Source organism: Panulirus ornatus, chromosome 11, assembly GCF_036320965.1.
Source record: "Panulirus ornatus isolate Po-2019 chromosome 11, ASM3632096v1, whole genome shotgun sequence".
NCBI classification, from domain to species: Eukaryota; Metazoa; Arthropoda; class Malacostraca; order Decapoda; family Palinuridae; genus Panulirus; species Panulirus ornatus.
This window is the reverse complement of record NC_092234.1, coordinates 51,564,766-51,587,216: the sequence shown is the minus strand read 5'-3', so window position 1 is coordinate 51,587,216 and position 22,451 is coordinate 51,564,766. Positions and strand designations below refer to the sequence as shown.

Here is a 22,451-nt window from a genome sequence, read left to right as displayed (position 1 = left end):
TGATACATCCCATTTCTAAGAAGAGTGACCATTCTGACCCCTCTAAGTATCGTCTGACCCTTCAAAGAATCATCCTATTACTTTGACATTTATCATTTTCAAAGTCATTGAATCCCTCCTCAATTCCCATATCCTCAAAGACCTCAAAAATCACAGTCTTTTCTCTGATCACCAGCATGGTTTCTGTAAGGCAAGATCCACTGGTGATATTCTTTCCTATCTTACTAATGATTGGTCATCCCTGAAAGATTTTGGGGAGTCGTGTGTAGATGTCCTTGACATATCCAGAGCTTTTGACAGGGTTTAGTATCAGGCTCTCATCTCTAAGCTCCCTTTTTTTGGCTTCCCTCCCTCACTTTGCTTCTTCATATCTAGCTTCCTTTCTGGCTGATCTATCTCTGTGGTTGTTGATGGAACAGCCTTAACCCCTTTTCTCCATCAACAGGAGTGTCCCTCAAGGTTCTGTCCTGTAGCCCAAACTTTTTCTCCTTTTTTCAACAATTTCCTCTTCTCCACAAATAATCAAAGGCACTCATATACTGACAACTCAACACTGTGTTTGTCCACATCTTCAGATCTGCTTCTTCTCCTCTCATTCGATCTGCATCTCATCTTGACACAACTTTGTCAATAAACTCAGGCTTGGACAGGATATCTCAGTGGGGTAGATGAAATCTAGTTAAGTTTAATGCCTCCAAGACCCAATTTCTAACCATCTCTCTATTGAGAACTCCTCAAAACTCTTGTCTCTCCTTTACAAGTTCTGTAATTTCACCTCTTGACTTAATGAACATACCTAGGATTACTTTAACATCCACTCTTTCTTGGAAACCCAACATTATAGAAATAGCTAAGTCTTTCTTGTTTAGATGTAAAAACTTTATTCTTTTGAACCGCTGCTCTGTTTATTCGAAAGATTTATTCATTCTTGTGTGGAGTACTGCTCTCACATCTGGGGTGTTCTAGCTTTGCATCCTTACTTGACAGAGTTGAGTCGAAAGTGGTTCAACTTATAAACTGTTCCATGCTAACTTCCAAACTTGACTCTCTTGCCCTATGCCGCAATGTTGGTTCACTTTCCCTCTTTTATGGGTATTACTTTGGTTTTTGCTTCCTAGAGTTGGCTGCTTGTGTGCCCTTACCACTAGCTAGACCATGCAATATTTGGCAAGTGGCCATTGGCAACTCAAGGGTGGGCTTTTGTGATAACTGCTTCTTTCCCTGCATGTCGAAGCTTTGAACCTCTCTGCCTTCTCGTATCTTTCCCAGTAACTATGACTAGGCGCATTTTAAAAGTCAAGTTTTTCACTTCCTCCAAAATTTGCAAATACAGTCTCTTGTCTTTTCATTTTTCTTTCTTAACTCTCTTTACATTTCCATTAAGGCCTGGCCTTGATGTGGACTTTTGTCTGTGACTGGAACCTTCAACATAAAAAAAAAGGTTCATTGACAGCATGTTGACCCCTTTATGCTAGATCATTGCAATTCACTATGCCTTTTACCTTCTAGCATGTTCAGTTCTTGATCACTCAAAATTTTTTTTCACTTAATCCTTCCATCCTCTCCCTTCTCCTTGTTCTCTTCACTTCTGAGACTTATATATTTTCTTTGTCAACCTCTCTTCACTCATTCTCTCCATATTTCTAAACCATTTGAGGACACCCTCTTCAGGTCGCTTGACAACACTCTACGTCCATATCCTCCGCACGTCATAGATGGCAACTAAATGGGACAAAAGAAGGAGGCTGGAAATGCCTCCCCCTTCATGTATTTGAATTTCTAAAAGATGGCTTATACATTTATATTTTCTTTCCTCTTTGCATGCTTGCCATTTCCCATGTGAGTGAGGCAGTGTCAGAAACATATGACAGAGCCTTTGAGGGAAAATACCTCACTTGGCTTCTTGCTCTGTTCCTTCTCTTTGAAGGTGATACAGGAAAGGAGGATTTCCAGCCACTGCTCCCATCTCTCTTAGTCGCCTTATACAACATATAATACTTTGTCGCTGTCTCCCGCGTTAATGAGGTAGTGCAAGGAAACAGACGAGAGAATGCCCCGACCCACCCACATACACATGTATATACATACACATCCATACACATACATATACATACCTATACATTTCAATTTATACATATATATACATACACAGACATATGCATTTATACACATATACATAATTCATACTTGCTGCCTTTACTCATTCCCGTTGCCACCCCGCCACACATGAAATGACAACCCCGTGCACGTGCGCGAGGCAGCGGTGGTAAAAGACAACAAAAGCCACATTCGTTCACACTCAGTCTCTAGCTGTCATGTATAATGCACCGAAACCACAGCTCCCTTTCCACATCCAGGCCCCACAAAACTTTCCATGGTTTACCCCAGACGCTTCACATGCCCTGGTTCAATCCATGACAGCACGTCGACCCGGTATACCACACTGTTCTAATTCATTCTATTCCTTGCACGCCTTTCACGCTCCTGCTTGTTCAGGCCCCAATCGCTCAAAATCTTTTTTACTCCATCTTTCCACCTCCAATTTGGTCTCCAACTTCTCCTCGTTCCCTCCACCTTTGACATATATATCCTCTTTGTCAATATTTCCTCACTCATTTTCTCCATTTGGCCAAACCATTTCAAAACACCTTCTTCTGCTCTCTCAACCACATTCTTTTTATTTCCGCACATCTCTCTAACCCTTTCATTACTTATTCGATCAAACCACCTCACACCACATATTGTCCTCAAACATCTCATTTCCAACACATCCACCCTCCTTCACACAACCCTATCTATACCCAACGCCTTGCAACCATATAACATTGTTGGAACCACTATTCCTTCAAACATACCCATTTTTGCTTTCCGAGATAACGTTCTCACCTTCCACACATTCTTCCGCTGCCAAATCCACTCCCAGATATCTAAAACACTTCACTTCCTCCAGTTTTTCTCCATTCAAACTTACCTCCCAATTGACTTGTACCTCAACCCTACTGTGCATACATATATATGTTATATGGTTGTGAGGCATGGGCTATAGATAGAGTTGTGCAAAGGAGGGTGGATGTTTTGGAAATGAGATGTTTGAGGACAATATGTGGTGTGAGGTGGTTTGATCGAGTAAGTAATGAAAGGGTAAGAGATGTGTGGTAATAAAAAGAGTATGGTTGAGAGAGCAGAAGAGGGTGTGTTGAAATGGTTTGGTCATATAGAGAGAATGAATGAGGAAAGATTGACAAAGAGGATATATGTGTCAAAGGTGGAGGGAACGAAAGAAGTGGGAGACCAAATTGGAAGTGGAAAGATGACGTGAAAAAGATTCTGAGCGATCGGGGCCAGAACATGCAGGAGGGTGAAAGGCGTGCAAGGAATAGAGTGAATTAGAACGATGTGGTATACTGGGGTCGACGTGCTGTCAATGGATTTAACCAGGGCATGTGAAGTGTCTGGGGTAAACCATGGAAAGTTTTGTGGGGCCTGGATGTGGAAAGGGAGCTGTGGTTTTGGTGAATTATACATGACAGCTAGAGAATGAGTGTGAACGAATGTGGCCTTTGTTGTCTTTTCCTAGCGCTACCTCGCGTGAATGCCGGGGGAGGGGGTTGTCATTTCATGTGTGGCGGGGTGGCGATGGGAATGAATAAAGGCAGCAAGTATGAATTATGTACATGTGTATATATGTATATGTCTGTGTATGTATATATATATGTATATGTTGAAATGTATAGGTATGTATATGTGCATGTGTGGACGTGTATGTATATACATGTGTATGTGGGTGGGTTGGGCCATTCTTTAGTCTGTTTCCTTGCGCTACCTCAGTGATGCGGGAGACAGCGACAAAGTATAATAAACACACACACACACACACACACATATATATATATATATATATATATATATATATATATGTATATATATATATATATATATATATATATATATATATATATATGTATATATATATATATATATATATATATATATATATATATATATATATATATATATATATATACATATATATATATATATATATATATATATATATATATATATATATATATATATATATATATTTCTTATTTATATTTATTTGGAAATAAAAAGAGCGTGGTTGAGAGAGCAGAAGAGGGTGTTTTGAAATGGTTTGGGCACATGGAGAGAATGAGTGAGGAAAGATTGACCAAGAGGATATATGTGTCGGAGGTGGAGGGAACGAGGAGAAGAGGGAGACCAAATTGGAGGTGGAAAGATGGAGTGAAAAAGATTTTGTGTGATCGGGGCCTGAACATGCAGGAGGGTGAAAGGAGGGCAAGGAATAGAGTGAATTGGAGCGATGTGGTATACCGGGGTAGACGTGGTGTCAGTGGATTGAATCAAGGCATGTGAAGCGTCTGGGGTAAACCATGGAAAGCTGTGTAGGTATGTATATTTGCGTGTGTGGACGTATACATGTGTATGGGGGTGGGTTGGGCCATTTCTTTCGTCTGTTTCCTTGCGCTACCTCGCAAACGCTGGAGACAGCAACAAAGCAAAAAAAAAAAAAAAATGATTCATGGTGAGGTGCCTGAGGATTGGTGGAATGCTTGCATAGTGCCCTTGTACAAAGGCAAAGGGGATAGAGTGAGTGCTTAAATTACAGAGGTATAAGTTTGTTGAGTATTCCTGGTATATATATATATATATATATATATATATATATATATATATATATATATATATATATATATATATATATATATATATATAAATATGTGAATAAGAGCAAGGTAATTAGGTACAGTAGGGTTGAGGGTCAAGTCAATTGGGAGGTAAGTTTGAATGGAGAAAACTGGAGGAAGTAAAGTGTTTTAGATATCTGGGAGTGGATCTGGCAGCGGATGGAACCATGGAAGCGGAAGTAGATCAGAGGGTGGGGGAGGGGGCGAAAATCCTGGGAGCCTTGAAGAATGTGTGGAAGTCGAGAACATTATCTCGGAAAGGAAAAATGGGTATGTTTGAAGGAATAGTGGTTCCAACAATGTTGTATGGTTGCGAGGCGTGGGCTATGGATAGAGTTGTGCGCAGGAGGATGGATGTGCTGGAAATGAGATGTTTGAGGACAATGTGTGGTGTGAGGTGGTTTGATCGAGTAAGTAACGTAAGGGTAAGAGAGATGTGTGGAAATAAAAAGAGCGTGGTTGAGAGAGAAGAAGAGGGTGTTTTGAAATGGTTTGGGCACATGGAGAGAATGAGTGAGGAAAGGTTGACCAAGAGGATATATGTGTCGGAGGTGGAGGGGACGAGGAGAAGAGGGAGACGAAATTAGAGGTGGAAAGATGGAGTGAAAAAGATTTTGTGTGATCGGGGCCTGAACATGCAGGAGGGTGAAAGGAGGGCAAGGAATAGAGTGAATTGGAGCGATGTGGTATACCGGGGTTGACGTGCTGTCAGTGGATTGAATCAGGGCATGTGAAGCGTCTGGGGTAAACCATGGAAAGCTGTGTAGGTATGTATATTTGCGTGTGTGGACGTATGTATATACATGTGTATGGGGGTGGGTTCGGCCATTTCTTTCGTCTGTTTCCTTGCGCTACCTCGCATACGCGGGAGACAGCGACAAAGCAAAAAAAAAAAAAAAAAAAAAAAATATATATATATATATATATATATATATATATATATATATATATATATATATATATATATATATATATATATGTGTGTGTGTGTGTGTGTGTGTGTGTGTGTGTGTGTGTATGTGGGTGAGTTGGGCCATTCTTTCGTCTGTTTCCTTGTGCTACCTCACTAACGCGGGAGACAGCGACAAAGTATAACAAAAAAAATATATTCTTTTTTATTAAACTTGGCCGCTGTCTCCTGCGTTAGCGAGGTAGTGGAGGGAAACAGACGAAAGAATGGCCCAACCCACCCACATACACATGTATATACATACACGTCCACACACGCACATATACATACTTATACATCTCAACGTATAAATAAATATATATATATATATATATATATATATATATATATATGTGTGTGTGTGTGTGTGTGTGTGTGTGTGTGTGGAAGTCGAGAACATTATCTCGGAAAGCAAAAATGGGTATGTTTGAAGGAATAGTGGTTCCAACAATGTTGTATGGTTGCGAGGCGTGGGCTATGGATAGAGTTGTGCGCAGGAGGATGGATGTGCTGGAAATGAGATGTTTGAGGACAATGTGTGGTGTGAGGTGGTTTGATCGAGTAAGTAACGTAAGGGTAAGAGAGATGTGTGGCAATAAAGAGAGCGTGGTTGAGAGAGCAGAAGAGGGTGTTTTGAAATGGTTTGGGCACATGGAGAGAGTGAGTGAGGAAAGATTGACCAGGGGGATGTATATGTCGGAGGTGGAGGGAACGAGGAGAAGAGGGAGACCGAATTGGAGGTGGAAAGATGGAGTGAAAAAGATTTTGTGTGATCGGGGCCTGAACATGCAGGAGGGTGAGGGGAGGGCAAGGAATAGAGTGAATTGGAGCGATGTGGTATACCGGGGTTGACGTGCTGTCAGTGGATTGAATCGGGGCATGTGAAGCGTCTGGGGTAAACCATGGAAAGCTGTGTAGGTATGTATATTTGCGTGTGTGGACGTATGTATATACATGTGTATGGAGGTGGGTTGGGCCATTTCTTTCGTCTGTTTCCTTGCGCTACCTCGCAAACGCGGGAGACAGGCAAAAAAAAAAAAAAAAAAAAAAAAAAAAAAAAAATATATATATATATATATATATATATATATATATATATATATATATATATATATATATATATATATATATATATACAAACACAGACATATACATATATATACACATGTACATAATTCATACTCTCCGCCCTTATTCATTCTCGTCGCCACCCCGCCACACATGAAATGACAACCCCCTGCCCCAGCGTGAGCGCGAGGTAGCGCTAGGAAAAGGCAACAAAGGACACATTCATTCACACTCAGTCTCTAGCTGTCATGTATAATGCACCGAAACCACAGCTCCCTTTCCACCTCCAGGCCCCACAAAACTTTCCATGGTTTACCCCAGACGCTTCACATGCCCTGGTTCAATCCATTGACAGCACATCGCCCCGGTATACAACATCGTTCCAATTCACTATTCCTTGCAAGCCTTTCACCCTCCTGCATGTTCAGGCCCCGATCACTCAAAATCTTTTTCTCTTCATCTTTCCACCTCCAGTTTGGTCTCCCACTTCTCCTCGTTCCCTCCACCTCTGACCCATATATCCTCTTTGTCAATCTTTCCTCACTCATTCTGTCCATGTGACGAAACCATTTCAAAACACCCTCTTCTGCTCTCTCAACCATACTCTTTTTATTTCCATACATCTCTCTTACCCTTTCATTACTTATTATTGTCCTCAGCCATCTCATTTACAGCACATTCACCCTCCACCGCACAACTCTATCTATAGCCCATGCTTTGCAACCATATAACATTGTTGGAACCACTATTCCTTCAAACATACCCATTTTTGCTTTCCAAGATAACGTTCTCAACTTCCATACATTTTTCAACACTCCCAAAACTTTCACCCCCTCCCCCACCCTATGATTCACTTCCGCTTCCATGGTTCCATCCAATGCCAAATCCATTCCCAGATATCTAAGACACTTCACTTCCTCCAGTTTTTCTCCAGTCAAATTTACCTCTCAACTGACTTGTCCCTCAACCTTACTGTACCTAATAACCTTGCTCATTCACATTTACTCTCAGCTTTCTTCTTTCACACACTTTACCAAACTCAGTCACCAGCTTCTGCAGTTTCTCACATGAATCAGCCACCAGCGCTGTATCATCAGCGAACAACAATTGACTCACTTCCCAAGCTCTGTCATCCACAACAGACTGCATACTTACCCCTCTTTCCAAAACTCTTGCATTCACTCCCTAACAACCCCATCCATAAACAAATTAAATAACCATGGAGACATCATGCACCCCTGCCACAAACCAACATTGACTGAGAACCAATCTTTTTCCTCTCTTCCTACTCATACACATGCCTTACATCCTCGATAAAAACTTTTCACTGCTTCTAACAACTTGCCTCCCACACAATATATTCTTAATACCTTCCACAGAGCATCTCTATCAACTCTATCCTATTCCTTCTTCAGGTCCATAAATGCTACATACAAATTCATTTGCTTTTCTAAGTATTTCTCACATACATTCTTCAAAGCAAACACCTGATCCACACATCCTCTACCACTTCTGAAATCACACTGATCTTCCCCAATCTGATGCTCTGTTCATGCCTTCACCCTCTCAGTCAATACCCTCCCATATAATTTCCCAGGAATACTCAAGAAACTTATACCTCTGTAATTTGAGCACTCACTTTTATCCCCTTTGCCTTTGTACAATGACTCTATTCAAGCATTCCGCCAATCCTCAGGCACCTCACCATGAATTATACATACATTAAATGACCATACCAACCAGTCAGCAATGCAATACCATCCAAACCCACTTCCTTGCCGGCTTTCATCTTCCGCAAAGCTTTTACTACCTCTTCTCTGTTTACCGAATCATTCTCCCAAACCCTCTAACTTTGCACACCACCTTGACAAAACACCCTATATCTGCCACACTATCATCAAACACATTCAACAAACCTTCAAAATACTCACTCCATCTCCTCACATCACCACTACTTGTTAACACCTCCCCATTAGCCCTCTTCACTGATGTTCCCACTTGTTCCCTTGTCTTACGCACTTTATTTAACTCCTTTCAAAAAAACTTTAATTCTCCCTAACATTTAATGATTCTCTCTCATCCCAACTCTCGTCTGCCCTCTTTTTCACCTCTTGCACCTTTCTCATGACCTCCTGCCTCTTTCTTTTACACATCTATCAGTCATTTGCATTATTTCCCTCCAAACTCGTCCAAATGCCTCTCTCTTCTCTTTCACTAATAATCTTACTTATTCATCCCACTACTCACTGCCCTTTCTAATCTGCCCACCTCCCATGCTTCTCATGCCACAAGCATCTTTTGCGCAAGCCATCACTGCTTCCCTAAATACATCCCATTCCTCCCCCACTCCCCTTACATCCTTTGTTCTCACCTTTTTCCACTCTGTACTCAGTCTCTCCTAGTACTTCCTCTCACAAGTCTCCTTCCCAAGCTTACTTACTCTCACCACTCTCTTCAGCCCAACATTCTCTCTTCTTTTCTGAACACTCTACAAGTCTTCACCTTCGCCTCCACAAGATAATGATCAGACATCCCTCCATTTGCACCTCTCAGCGCATTAACACCCAAAAGTCTCTCTTTTATGTGCCTATCAATCAACGCGTAATCCAATAATGCTCTCTGGCCATCTCTCCTACTTACATACATATACTTATGTATATCTCTCTTTTTAAACCAGGTATTCCCAATCACCAGTCCTTTTTGAGCACATAAATCTACAAGCTTTTCACCATTTCCACTTACAACACTGAACACCCCATGTACACCAATTATTCCCTCAACTGCCACATTACTCACCTTTGCATTCAAATCACCCATCACTATAACCCAGTCTCGTGCATCAAAACTACCAATACACTCACTCAGCTGCTCCCAAAACACTTGCCTCTCATGATCTTTCTTCTCATGCCCAGGTGCATATGCACCAATAATCACCCATCTCTCTCCATCCACTTTCAGTTTTACCCATATCAATCTAGAGTTTATTATTTCTATTATATATATAATAGAAGTAAATTCTACTCCTGTATTCCCTGTGTGTCATATGGCAATTAAGAGGGGCACAATTTGGGGCCTGGACCCCCACCCTCTTCTAGTATTTCAGTTTCTGAAAGATGGAACAGAGGAAGGAGCTGAGCAAGGAGTACTTATCCTCCGCAAAGGCTCAGGTTAGGCTATCTAAGATAAGAAGAATTGAGAGATAGGTAGTATGTTTAAAGGAATGATCCAAGATGTTCTGGCTTTAACTGAACCAAAGCTCAAGGGTAAAGGGGAAGAATGGTTTGGGAATCTCTTAGTGATAAAATCAGGAGTTGCTGTGAAGGCAGAGGCTAAGGAAGGGGTAGCACTAGTTTTGAAGTAAGAGTTGGAATGTGTATAAGAGTGTAAGGATGTGATCTCCAGACTGATGTGGGTAAAAATGAACATGGATTAAGAGAAATGGGTGATTATCAGTAACAATGTACCTGGCCATGAGTAGAAAGTGATGCGAGGCACATTTTTTGAGAGCAGCTGAATGAGTGTGTCAGCAGTTTTGATGCAAGAGACATGGTATTGTTGATGGGTCATTTCAATATGAAGGAGAGTAATGACGTGGTAGTTGAGAGTATAATTGGGGGCATGGTGTATTCAGTAAGGTTAATGGAAATGGTGAACAGCTTGTTAACTTGTGTGCTGAAAAAGGGCTGGTGGCTGGGAATACCTGGTTTAAAAAGGATACACTTAAGTATACATATGTGAATAGGAAAGAAGTTAAGAAGGCATTACCGGCTTACATACTAATTGATAGCTACACTAAACAGAGACTCTTGGATGTGAATGTGCTGAGAAGGGCTGCTTGGAGAGGTGTCTCATCATTACCTGGTAGAGGTGAGGGTGAAAATATGTAGAGGTTTTAGGAAAATAGGAAATAATGTAGGTGAGAAAAGGGTGATGAAAATAAGCAAGCTTATAACCATTGCATAAGGAACAAGCTTAACTTCTCTGACTCAAAAATATGAATTGCCGAAGCAAGTGTAAGGGAAGGGATCAACCTTTTTGTGGTAAGGTGATGATAGCTACCAACAGAGAGTTATGATTATACTTGTCCAAATAAAAGAAAAGAAAATACAAAGTAAAGAAAGTGCAGCCTGAATATGATGCTCAAGGTGAAAATACCTTTAAGAACCGTTTTCATTTCACACCTAATCGTATTTCCCACATTAGCAAGTCAGTACCAGGAACCAGTTAGCTTGATAGATGTGGTAAGACCTGCAGTGGGAAGAAAAAGAAAGCATAACATGCCTGCTGCTTGTCAGCAAACCTGTATCTTATAGGCCTTTCATTTATAAAATCCTTAACTGGAAGGAACAGTCCAACCACTTGTCTGATATGAATATCAAATATTTAGAAAAAATACTGTACTTTATATGTTCAGGAGATGGTTCAATGAGTTATAGATGAAAAAAAATGGGATGGCATAAAGTGAAGACACAAGCAAGAGGCTTTTACTTTGAATGGCAGGAAATACATTGTTAACTCATGTTAGCCTTCTTCCTGAGAATGGATGATGGTGAATTACATATTTATAATTTCCAATTTGTACTGTACAGGGAGTGAATTTTACACTCATTGGGCCTCATCCCTTGAGCACTCTTTGCTATCATACAACCTCTTGAATTTTGTATGCTGTCTGCATTAACCATGTCCTCAATCAATCTGATCCAATCATCCACCACTCTTACATATCTCAAAGAACTGTATCAATCTCGTTTGAAAACTTGAAGGTTGTGATCAGGTTACCCTGATGGCTTATGCATGGTGATTCTGTTCCTTAAGGAAGGTGAGGAATTTTCCCTCAGGTAAACATTTCTTGGATACACTATTACCATGTTGATAGTAAAGAGAGAAGGACTTTCTCATTTCTTGTACTCATTGCCTGACTCCTGTTAGGAAATAAATTGTTATAGTTACAGGAAAATTCATAGTTTTATGACAAGAAATACGTCAGTGAATGTTTCATTCTGAAAAGTAAGGGCTGGTCTTTACATTTACTACATTGTCATAATGTTTTTTGTTTGTGTTGTGGATAGTTATGATTAGCTGTTGATTTGCTGATACATATCAAATGGCTGCTTTTTTAACTTTCATTTTATATTACAGGCATACTTTAACTCATCCATCCACTTTTTCTAGAATGGCTGTAAGGGCAGCCTTCTTTTTTACTTGTTTATTCAATTTACAGGTTTGCTTGAACTGCTACACATGTTTATGTGAAGGTCAGAAAGGATTCCTTGGTGCACCTGGCATCCGTGGTCTACAGGGCTCAACTGGCATCCCAGGGGACACAGGGGAAGAGGGACCACCAGGTGTGAACAACAAATTTGTGTAAAAGATTTATTATATGCTTAAGAATTATTTGCATTACCTCTGTACAGTATATTCTTTGTTATTTCATTAATTGTGTGAGTTTTAGTGTACATTTGGTTCATCTATACATTTTAAGGAGTTACATAAAGAAGGGGATGAGATAGACTGACAGATATATGAAACTACATCAGATACATAAAGGGGATGAAATAGACTGACAGATGTATGAAACTACATCACTTACTGAAAGGATTATCTCCATGAGAAAATTTCTTACAAATCAGGCTAAAGGTCATTTTCTGTTTTTTCCTTAAAATGATTTCTGTTTCCTACACTATGGAGAAAAGATAAATGAATCCAGATTAAAGGCAGTTCAGTGTCTTTTGAAGAAATGAATATTAATTTGCTTGCTTAGTTGTCAAATCTGAAATCTTGTCCATGACCCTGTTCCAGTGTATACAGGAAATAAGAAAATTTCCCATATGTGTCACAGTTAACACCTTTACCTTTTCTGTATAGATGTCATCAAAAAGAGGGCTGCAGCTTCCATGTAATATAAATGTTTGACTAATGAAACCTTTCTTGTCTTCATCAACCCTGTTGCTTTTTGGAAGCCCTGGAACATATGCTGCACACTCACAATCAAAAGCCAGAATGAGTCCATACTGTATATGGCACTTCAACAATTAATTGGTTTGTCAAGTTTTCCATATCAGGGAGAAGTGCTCTCTGTTCTGCCAAAATGAAAATGCAATAAAAAGAAATATCTTGTCTTTATGTTAACTATCTTCTCCCCTATCTGCACTGTGGATAGTGGGATTTCCCTCCAGTCCACAATGAAACAGTCATCCAAAAAGAAGAAGGCCCACTGAATATGAATTCACTGTATAAGTGTTACATGATGCACACATAGGATGATAAATTGCACACTGAACACAATGGAGTAGCTCAAACTGTAAGCAGTTTAACATTGTATTGGTACTATTTGATATGATTGCTACATGAACTTAGGGCAAAATGTGTATTGGTAACTATATAAATATTCTTCTTGATATTGTTTGCACTGTTTCAGGAAGTCATAAACGCTTTGCTTACTCTGTATATAAATGAATTTATGCATCATATCAGTTCTGTGTAATGCATGTAGTACATATGCAGTTTTAGGCTGATATTTATTTATATGTTTATCATACTTAATCGCCATCTCCCGCGTTAGCAAGGTAGCACAAGGAAACAGATGAAAGAATGGTTAAACCCACCCACATACACATGTATATACATACATGCCCACACACTCATAAATACATACCTATACATTTCAACATATACGTACATATACATAAACAGGCATATACATATATACACATGTACATATTCATGCTTGCTGCCTTCAGCCATTCCCGTCGCCACCCCGCCACAAATGAAATAGCACACACACACACACACACACACACACACACACACACACACACTCACACACTCACTCACACACTCACACTCACCCGCCTGCCCACATGCAAGGTAGCCCAAGGAAAAGATAAAAAAGGCCACATTCGTTCGCACTCAGTCTCTAGCTGTCAGGTGTAATGCACCCAAACCATAGCTCCCTTTCCACATCCAGGCCCCACACACCTTTCCATGGTTTACCCCAGATGCTTCACATGCCCTGGTTCAATCTATTGACAGCATGTCCACCCCAGTATACCACGTCATTCCAATGCACTTTATTCCTTGCACACCTTTCAGCTTCCTGTATGTTCAGGCCCTAGTTGCTCAAAATATTTTTCACTCCATCCTTCCACCTCCAGTTTGGTCTCCCACTTCTCCCTGTTCCCTCTACCTCTGACACATATATCCTCTTTGTCAGTCTTTCCTCACTCATTCTCTCCATGTGACCAAACCATTTCAATACACCCACTTCTGCTCTCTCAACCACACTCTTTTTATTACCACACATCTCTCTTACTCTTTCATTACTTACTCGATCAAACCACCTCACACCACATATTGTCTTCCAACGTCTCATTTCCAACATATCCACCTTCCTCCGCACAACCCTATCATAACCATATAACACTGTTGGAGCCATTATTCCTTCAAACATACCCATTTTTGCTCTCCGAGATAACTTTCTCGCCTTCCACACATTCTTCAACTCTCTTCAACACTCCCAGAACCTTCACCCACCTCCCCTACCCTGTGACTGACTTCCGCTTCCATGGTTCCATCCACTGCTAAATCCACTCCCAGATATCTAAAGCACTTCACTTCCTCCAGTTTTTCTCCATTCAAATTTACCTCCCAATTTACTTGTCCCTCAACCTTACTGAACCTAATAACCCTGCTCTTATTCACATTTACTCTCAGCTTTCTTCTTTCACTCACTTTACCAAACTCAGTCACCAACTTCTGCAGTTTCTCCCCCAAATCAGCCACCAGCGCTGTATCATCAGCGAACAACAACTGACACACTTCTCACTCCTCTCATCCACAACAGACTGCCTACTTGCCCCTTTCTCCAAAACTCTTGCATTGACCTCCCTAACCACCCCATCCATAACCATTCAGTGTATCTATATAGAATATACCTATGATGTTTTAACTTAATCAGTATAAAATATACCGAAGTGATTGTCAGTTACCAAATGTAGTTTTTACCGAGAGGGTAAGACCTTGTCTTGAAAAGTAGTTTGATGGATATATTGTTTTCACAAGGTGCGCTTTGCAAATCTACTTGATCAAGTCTACAATAGCAACAAGGATTCGAAGAAAACTGTCAACAAAATGGCAGATATAATGTAAAAAGTAAAGAAAGATACTACAGATGCAAATTTTACAGTCCCAGATAAGAATCCAAATGAGCAAAGAATTCAACCCATCAATCAAATTTTAGTTAGTGCATGTGTGAAGTAGTAAAATATCTATTAGATATCAACAAATATAGTGTTCATAGTACATGTTTTAATAAGAATCAGATATGATTATTTTCTCACATCTGACCATTGACAAGAAATTAGTATAATTTCTGACTAGCTAGGATGCTACCTTACATAAGAATATTTCACATCTTCACTGCATGGAGTGTGTAAAAGGCCTTATTGAGTTTTTTTGGCTATTATCTTTTACCGAAGAAACTCTTAATTTGAATTAATTAGATATTTTCTCTTTGTTGGATAATCTTGTAGCAAATGTAAAGCACAGAGTTAGCACAGTTTTTGTCCATATTTGAACCATGTAGTTTTTCATATGTGAACATATTTTCTATTTATATTTGATAATCAAGATCATATGTCAGAGTAGCTGAAAATATGCTAAAATTTCCAAATGTCCTCAGGTCGTCTTGGACTTTCTGGTGATTATGGAGAGCCAGGTGCAGTAGGAGAGAAAGGTATTAGAGGACAAATGGGTATGCCAGGATTTCAAGGAACTGCTGGTATTCCTGGTCTTCCTGGATTAGAGGGACCTGCAGGGAATGATGGTCCACCAGGTTGTAATGGTACTGATGGAGCCCCAGGCCCAGATGGTATCCCTGGACCTCCAGGTGTAAGGGGCTCTCCAGGTAAAATGCTTTTCAGCTATCTACATTTGAGATAACATTAGCATTATCCAATTTGTTCCTAGAGGTACAGGAACCCTCAATTACCAGTTTTTGAAATTGATTTTATACCTCATGAAGCCCAATTTTCCTCCTCCTCCTCCTTCTCTGTACAATTTTGACTTTCAAAATAGTCACTCTGTCTTTTATTCTTTGTTACATTCATCCTTGATTGAAAAAATTCTGTCCAAGTCTGTATGCTCTCCACTGAAGCTGTAGATGTAAACATATAGCTTTTCATTTTGATCACCATATAGTTTTATATAATTTCATTTTCCAGTGTATATTTCATTAGTTTAGAATTGTTTGAGTAATTATTTTCATAAAAGCATAATGATCAGAAAAAATTACTAAGTTCACAAATTGTCAACTAGGACCTCCTGGAGCTCGTGGTCCTATTGGAGAACCAGGTGATGGTGGCACAAATTCAAGAGGAATCAAAGGGGATCAAGGAGAACCTGGGCAGGCAGGACCTAGGGGTTATAGAGGCCCACCAGGACCAAGGGGACTGAGAGGAGATGATGGGATACCTGGTTTTAAGGTGAGGGCATTTTGTACCAAATGGCGTCCTAGCTTCGTCTCTTCTATGTATGTTACTGACTGTTATCTTTCTCTCTTGTGTCTCCCCTGATGATGTGATTATTACACGAAAGTGCAATTAGGAACTTATCGTGTTTCATTTTCCCCGTGGACTCATAGGAATATATATATCTATATATCTATAAGTTTGTTGAGTATTCCTGGTAAATTATATGGGAGGGTATTGATTGAGAGGGTGAAGGCATGTACAGAGCATCAGATTGGGGAAGAGCAGTGTGGTTTCAGAAGTGGTAGAGGATGTGTGGATCAGGTGTTTGCTTTGAAGAATGTATGTGAGAAATACTTAGAAAAGCAAATGGATTTGTATGTAGCATTTATGGATCTGGAGAAGGCTTATGATAGAGTTGATAGAGATGCTCTGTGGAAGGTACTAAGAATATATGGTGTGGGAGGCAAGTTGTTAGAAGCAGTGAAAAGTTTTTATCGAGGATGTAAGGCATATGTACGTGTGGGAAGAGAGGAAAGTCATTGGTTCTCAGTGAATGTTGGTTTGCGGCAGGGGTGTGTGATGTCTCCATGGTTGTTTAATTTGTTTATTGATGGGGTTGTTAGGGAGGTGAATGCAAGAGTTTTGGAAAGAGGGGCAAGTATGAAGTCTGCTGTGGATGAGAGAGCTTTGGAAGTGAGTCAGTTGTTGTTCGCTGATGATACAGCACTGGTGGCTGATTCATGTGAGAAACTGCAGAAGCTGGTGACTGAGTTTGGTAAAGTGTGTGAAAGAAGAAAGTTAAGAGTAGATGTGAATAAGAGCAAGGTTATTAGGTGCAGTAGGGTTGAGGGTCAAGTCAATTGGGAGGTAAGTTTGAATGGAGAAAAACTGGAGGAAGTAAAGTGTTTTAGATATCTGGGAGTGGATCTGGCAGCTGATGGAACCATGGAAGCGGAAGTGGATCATAGGGTGGGGGAGGGGGCGAAAATCCTGGGAGCCTTGAAGAATGTGTGGAAGTCGAGAACATTGAGAACATTATCTCGGAAAGCAAAAATGGGTATGTTTGAAGGAATAGTGGTTCCAACAATTTTGTATGGTTGCGAGGCGTGGGCTATGGATAGAGTTGTGCGCAGGAGGATGGATGTGCTGGAAATGAGATGTTTGAGGACAATGTGTGGTGTGAGGTGGTTTGATCGAGTAAGTAACGTAAGGGTGAGAGAGATGTGTGGAAATAAAAAGAGCGTGGTTGAGAGAGCAGAAGAGGGTGTTTTGAAATGTTTTGGGCACATGGAGAGAATGAGTGAGGAAAGATTGACCAAGAGGATATATGTGTCGGAGGTGGAGGGAACGAGGAGAAGTGGGAGACCAAATTGGAAGTGGAAAGATGGAGTGAAAAAGATTTTGTGTGATCGGGGCCTGAACATGCAGGAGGGTGAAAGGAGGGCAAGGAATAGAGTGAATTGGATCGATGTGGTATACCGGGGTTGATGTGCTGTCAGTGGATTGAATCAGGGCATGTGAAGCGTCTGGGGTAAACCATGGAAAGCTGTGTAGGTATGTATATTTGCGTGTGTGGACGTGTATGTGTATGGGGGTGGGTTGGGCCATTTCTTTTGTCTGTTTCCTTGCGCTACCTCGCAAATGCAGGAGACAGCGACAAAGCAAAAAAAAAAAAAAAATGTTTTGGAAGGAGGTAAATAAAGTGCGTAAGACAAGGGAACAAATGGGAACTTCAGTGAAGGGGGCTAATGGGGAGGTGATAACAAGTAGTGGTGATGTGAGAAGAAGATGGAGTGAGTATTTTGAAGGTTTGTTGAATGTGTTTGATAATAGAGTGGCAGATATAGGGTGTTTTGGTCGAGGTGGTGTGCAAAGTGAGAGGGTTAGGGAAAATGATTTGGTAAACAGAGAAGAGGTAGTAAAAGCTTTGCGGAAGATGAAAGCCGGCAAGGCAGCGGGTTTGGATGGTGTTGCAGTGGAATTTATTACAAAAGGGGGTGACTGTATTGTTGACTGGTTGGTAAGGTTATTTAATGTATGTATGATTCATGGTGAGGTGCCTGAGGATTGGCAGAATGCTTGCATAGTGCCATTGTACAAAGGCAAAGGGGATAAAAGTGAGTGCTCAAATTACAGAGGTATAAGTTTGTTGAGTATTCCTGGAAAATTATATGGAAGGGTATTGATTGAGAGGGTGAAGGAATGTACAGAGCATCAGACTGGGGAAGAGCAGTGTGGTTTCAGAAGTGGTAGAGGATGTGTGGATCAGGTGTTTGCTTTGAAGAATGTATGTGAGAAATACTTAGAAAAGCAAATGGATTTGTATGTAGCATTTATGGATCTGGAGAAGGCATATGATAGAGTTGATAGAGATACTCTCTGGAAGGTATTAAGAATATATGGTGTGGGAGGCAAGTTGTTAGAAGCAGTGAAAAGTTTTTATCGAGGATGTAAGACATGTGTATGTGTAGGAAGAGAGGAAAGTGATTGGTTCTCAGTGAGTGTAGGTTTGCGGCAGGGTTTGTGATGTCTCCATGGTTGTTTAATTTGTTTATGGATAGGGTTGTTAGGGAGGTGAATGCAAGAGTTTTGGAAAGAGGGGCAAGTATGCAGTCTGTTGTGGATGAGAGAGCTTGGGAAGTGAGTCAGATGTTGTTCGCTAATGATACAGCGCTGGTGGCTGATTCATGTGAGAAACTGCAGAAGCTGATGACTGAGTTTGGTAAAGTGTGTGAAAGAAGAAAGTTGAGAGTAAATGTGAATAAGAGCACAGTAGGGTTGAGGGTCAAGCCAATTGGGAGGTAAGTTTGAATGGAGAAAAACTGGAGGAAGTAAAGTGTTTTAGATATCTGGGAGTGGATCTGGCAGCGGATGGAACCATGGAAGCGGAAGTGAATCATAGGGTGGGGAAGGGGGCGAAAATTCTGGGAGCCTTGAAGAATGTGTGGAAGTCGAGAACATTATCTCGGGAAGCAAAAATGGGTATGTTTGAAGGAATAGTGGTTCCAACAATGCTGTATGGTTGCAAGGCATGGGCTGTGGATAGAGTTGTGTGCAGGAGGGTGGATGTGCTGGAAATGAGATGTTTCAGGACAATATGTGGTGTGAGGTGGTTTGATCGAGTAAGTAATGTAAGGGTAAGAGAGATGTGTGGAAATAAAAAGAGTGTGGTTGAGAGAGCAGAAGAGGGTGTTTTGAAATGGTTTGGTCACATGGAGAGAATGAGTGAGGAAAGATTGACCAAGAGGATATACGTGTCAGAGGTGGAGGGAACAAGGAGAAGTGGGAGACCAAATTGGAGGTGGAAAGATGATGTGAAAAAGATTTTGAGTGATCAGGGCCTGAACATGCAGGAGGATGAAAGGCATGCAAGGAATAGAGTGAATTGGAACAGATGTGGTATACCGGGGTCGACATGCTGTCAGTGGATTGAATCAGGGCTTGTGAAGTGTCTTGGGGTAAACCATGGAAAGTTGTGTGGGGCCTGGATGTGGAAATGGAGCTGTGGTTTCGGTGCATTATTACATGACAGCTAGAGACTGAGTGTGAGTGAATGGGGCCTTTGTTGTCTTTTCCTAGCCCTACCTCGCACACATGAGGGGGAAGGGGTTTGTTATTCCATGTGTGGCGAGGTGGCGATGGGAATGAATAAGGGCAGACAGTATGAATTATGTCCATGTGTATATATGTATATGTCTGTGTGTATATATATGTATACATTGAGATGTATAGGTATGTATATTTGCATGTGTGGATGTGTATGTATAAACATGTGTATGTGGGTGGGTTGGGCCATTTTTTCGTCCATTTCCTTGCGCTACCTCGCTAACGCGGGAGACAGTGACAAAGCAAAATGAAATAAATAAAACAAATATATATCTATTTTTTATTTTATCATACTTTGTCGCTGTCTCCCACGTTAGCGAGGTAGCGCAAGGAAACAATTGAAAGAATGGCCCAACACATACACATGTATACACGTCCACACACGCACATATACATACCTATACATCTCAACGTATACATATATGTATACAAACACAGACATATAGATATATAGACATATACATAATTCATACTGGCTGCCCTTATTCATTTCTGTCACCACCCCACCACACATGAAATGACACCCTCCTCTCCCTGCATGCATGCAAGGTAGCACTAGGAAAAGACAGCAAAGGCCACATTCATTCACACTCAGTCTCTAGCTGTCATGTGTAATGCACCGAAACCACAGCTTCCTCTCCACATCCAGGCCCCACAAAACTTTCCATGGTTTACCCCAGATGCTTCACATGCCCTGGTTCAATCCACTGACAGCACGTCAACCCCGGTACACCACATCACTCCAATTCACTCTATTCCTTGCACGCCTTTCATCTCTCTGTATGTTCAAGCCCCGATCGCTCAAAATCTTTTTCACTTCATCTTTTTACTTCCAATTTGGTCTCCCACTTCTCCTCGTTCCCTCCACCTCTGACACATCCCTCCTCTTTGTCAATCTTTCCTCACTCATTCTCTCCATGTGACCAAACCATTTCAGTACCCCCTCTTTTGCTCTCTCAACCACAGTCTTTTTATTACCACACACCTCTCTTATCCTTTCATTACTTACTCAATCAAACCACCTCGCACCACATATTGTCCTCAAACATCTCATTTCCAACACATCCACCCTCCTCCACGTAAACCAATCTATAGCTCATGCCTCACAAACATATAACATTGTTGGAACCACTGTTCCTTGAAACATACCCATTTTTGCAATCTGAGATAACGTTCTCGCCTTCCACACATTCTTCAACGCTCCCAGAACCTTCACTTCCTTCCCCACCCTGACTCGCTTCCATTTCCATGGTTCCATCCGCTGCCAAATCCACTCCCGGATATCTAAAACACTTCACTTCCTCCAGTTTTCTCCATTCAAACTTACCTCCCAATTTACTTGTCCCTCAACCCAAAGGTTCTGGGAGCATTGAAGGGTGTGTGGCAGGTGGGAGCATTGTCTCAGAGAGCAAAGTTGGGTGTGTTTGAGGGAATGGTTGTTCCAACAATGTTATATGGTTGTGGGGTGTGGGCTGTGGGTAGGGTTGTGTGGAGGTGGGGTGTTTGGGGATAATGTGTGATGGAAGGTGGTTTGGTTGGGTGGGTAGTGAAGGGGTGGGAGAGATGTGTGGTAGTGAAAGGGTGGGAGAGATGTGTGGTGGTGAAGGGGTGCGAGAGTTGTGTGGTAGTGGGGAGAATGTGGTTGGGGGAGTGGGGGGGTGGATGCATGGAGGGAGTGGGGGAGGATTGATGGGGAGGATGTGTGTGTCAGAGGTGGAGGGAAGAAGTGGGATACCAAATTGGAGGTAGGGGGGTGGGGTGATTTTGGGTGATCAAGACCTGAATGTGCTGGAGGGTGGGGGGTGTGCGGGGAGTGGAGTTGGTTGGGGCGGTGTGGGGTGCTGGGGTTGACGTATTGTCAATGGATTGAGCCAGGGCATGTGAAGTGTCTAGGGTAAACCATGGTGGGAGAGTCTGTGTGGAAGGGGAGCTGTGGTTTCTGTACATTGCGCACGGCAGCTGGAGACAGTGTGAATGAATGTGGCCTCTTTTGTCTTTTCCTGGTGCTGCATCACTGGTAGGGATGTTGTGTCATGTGTGGATGGGTGACGGCAGGAGTGGATGGGAGCAGCGGGTGTGAATATGTACTTGTGTATATATGTATATGTCTGTGTATGTATGTTATGTATATGTTGAAATGTATATGTTATGTATATGTTGAAATGTTTCTTTTCTTTCATACTATTCGCCATTTCCCACGTTAGCGAGGTAGCGTGAAGAACAGAGGACTGGGCCTTTGAGGGAATATCCTTACCTGGCCCCCTTTTCTGTTCCTTCTTTTGGAAAAATTAAAAAAAGAAACGAGAGGGGAGGATTCTCAGCCTCCCGCTCCCTTCCCTTTTAGTTGCCTTCTATGACATGCAGGGAATACGTGGGAAGTATTCTTTTTCCCCTATTCCCAGGGATAATGTTGAAATGTATACGTATGTATATATGCGTACATGGGAGGGGGAGAAAGAATTTCACCTCTGTATTCTTCGAATGTTTTAGAAGGCAACTATAAGGGATGGAAGTGGGGGACTGGAAACCCTCTTCCCCTTCTTGTATCTAAGTTTCCAAAGAAGGAACAGAAGAAGAATCCAAGCAGAGGGTGCTTGTCCTCCTTGAGGGCTAAGGCTGAGGTGCCTA

At 41.3% G+C, this 22,451-nt stretch overlaps 1 protein-coding gene across 1 annotated transcript in view; it reads left to right on the top strand.

The window, feature by feature from the left end:
* LOC139751519 (uncharacterized) overlaps positions 1-22,451 on the top strand; it is a 302,420-nt gene that overhangs the window by 9,650 nt on the left and 270,319 nt on the right. Inside the window, exons 2-4 of the mRNA XM_071667018.1 lie at positions 11,969-12,092; positions 15,428-15,652; positions 16,063-16,229. Coding sequence (XP_071523119.1) covers positions 11,969-12,092; positions 15,428-15,652; positions 16,063-16,229 — 516 coding nt within the window. The remainder of the gene's footprint in view (positions 1-11,968; positions 12,093-15,427; positions 15,653-16,062; positions 16,230-22,451) is intronic.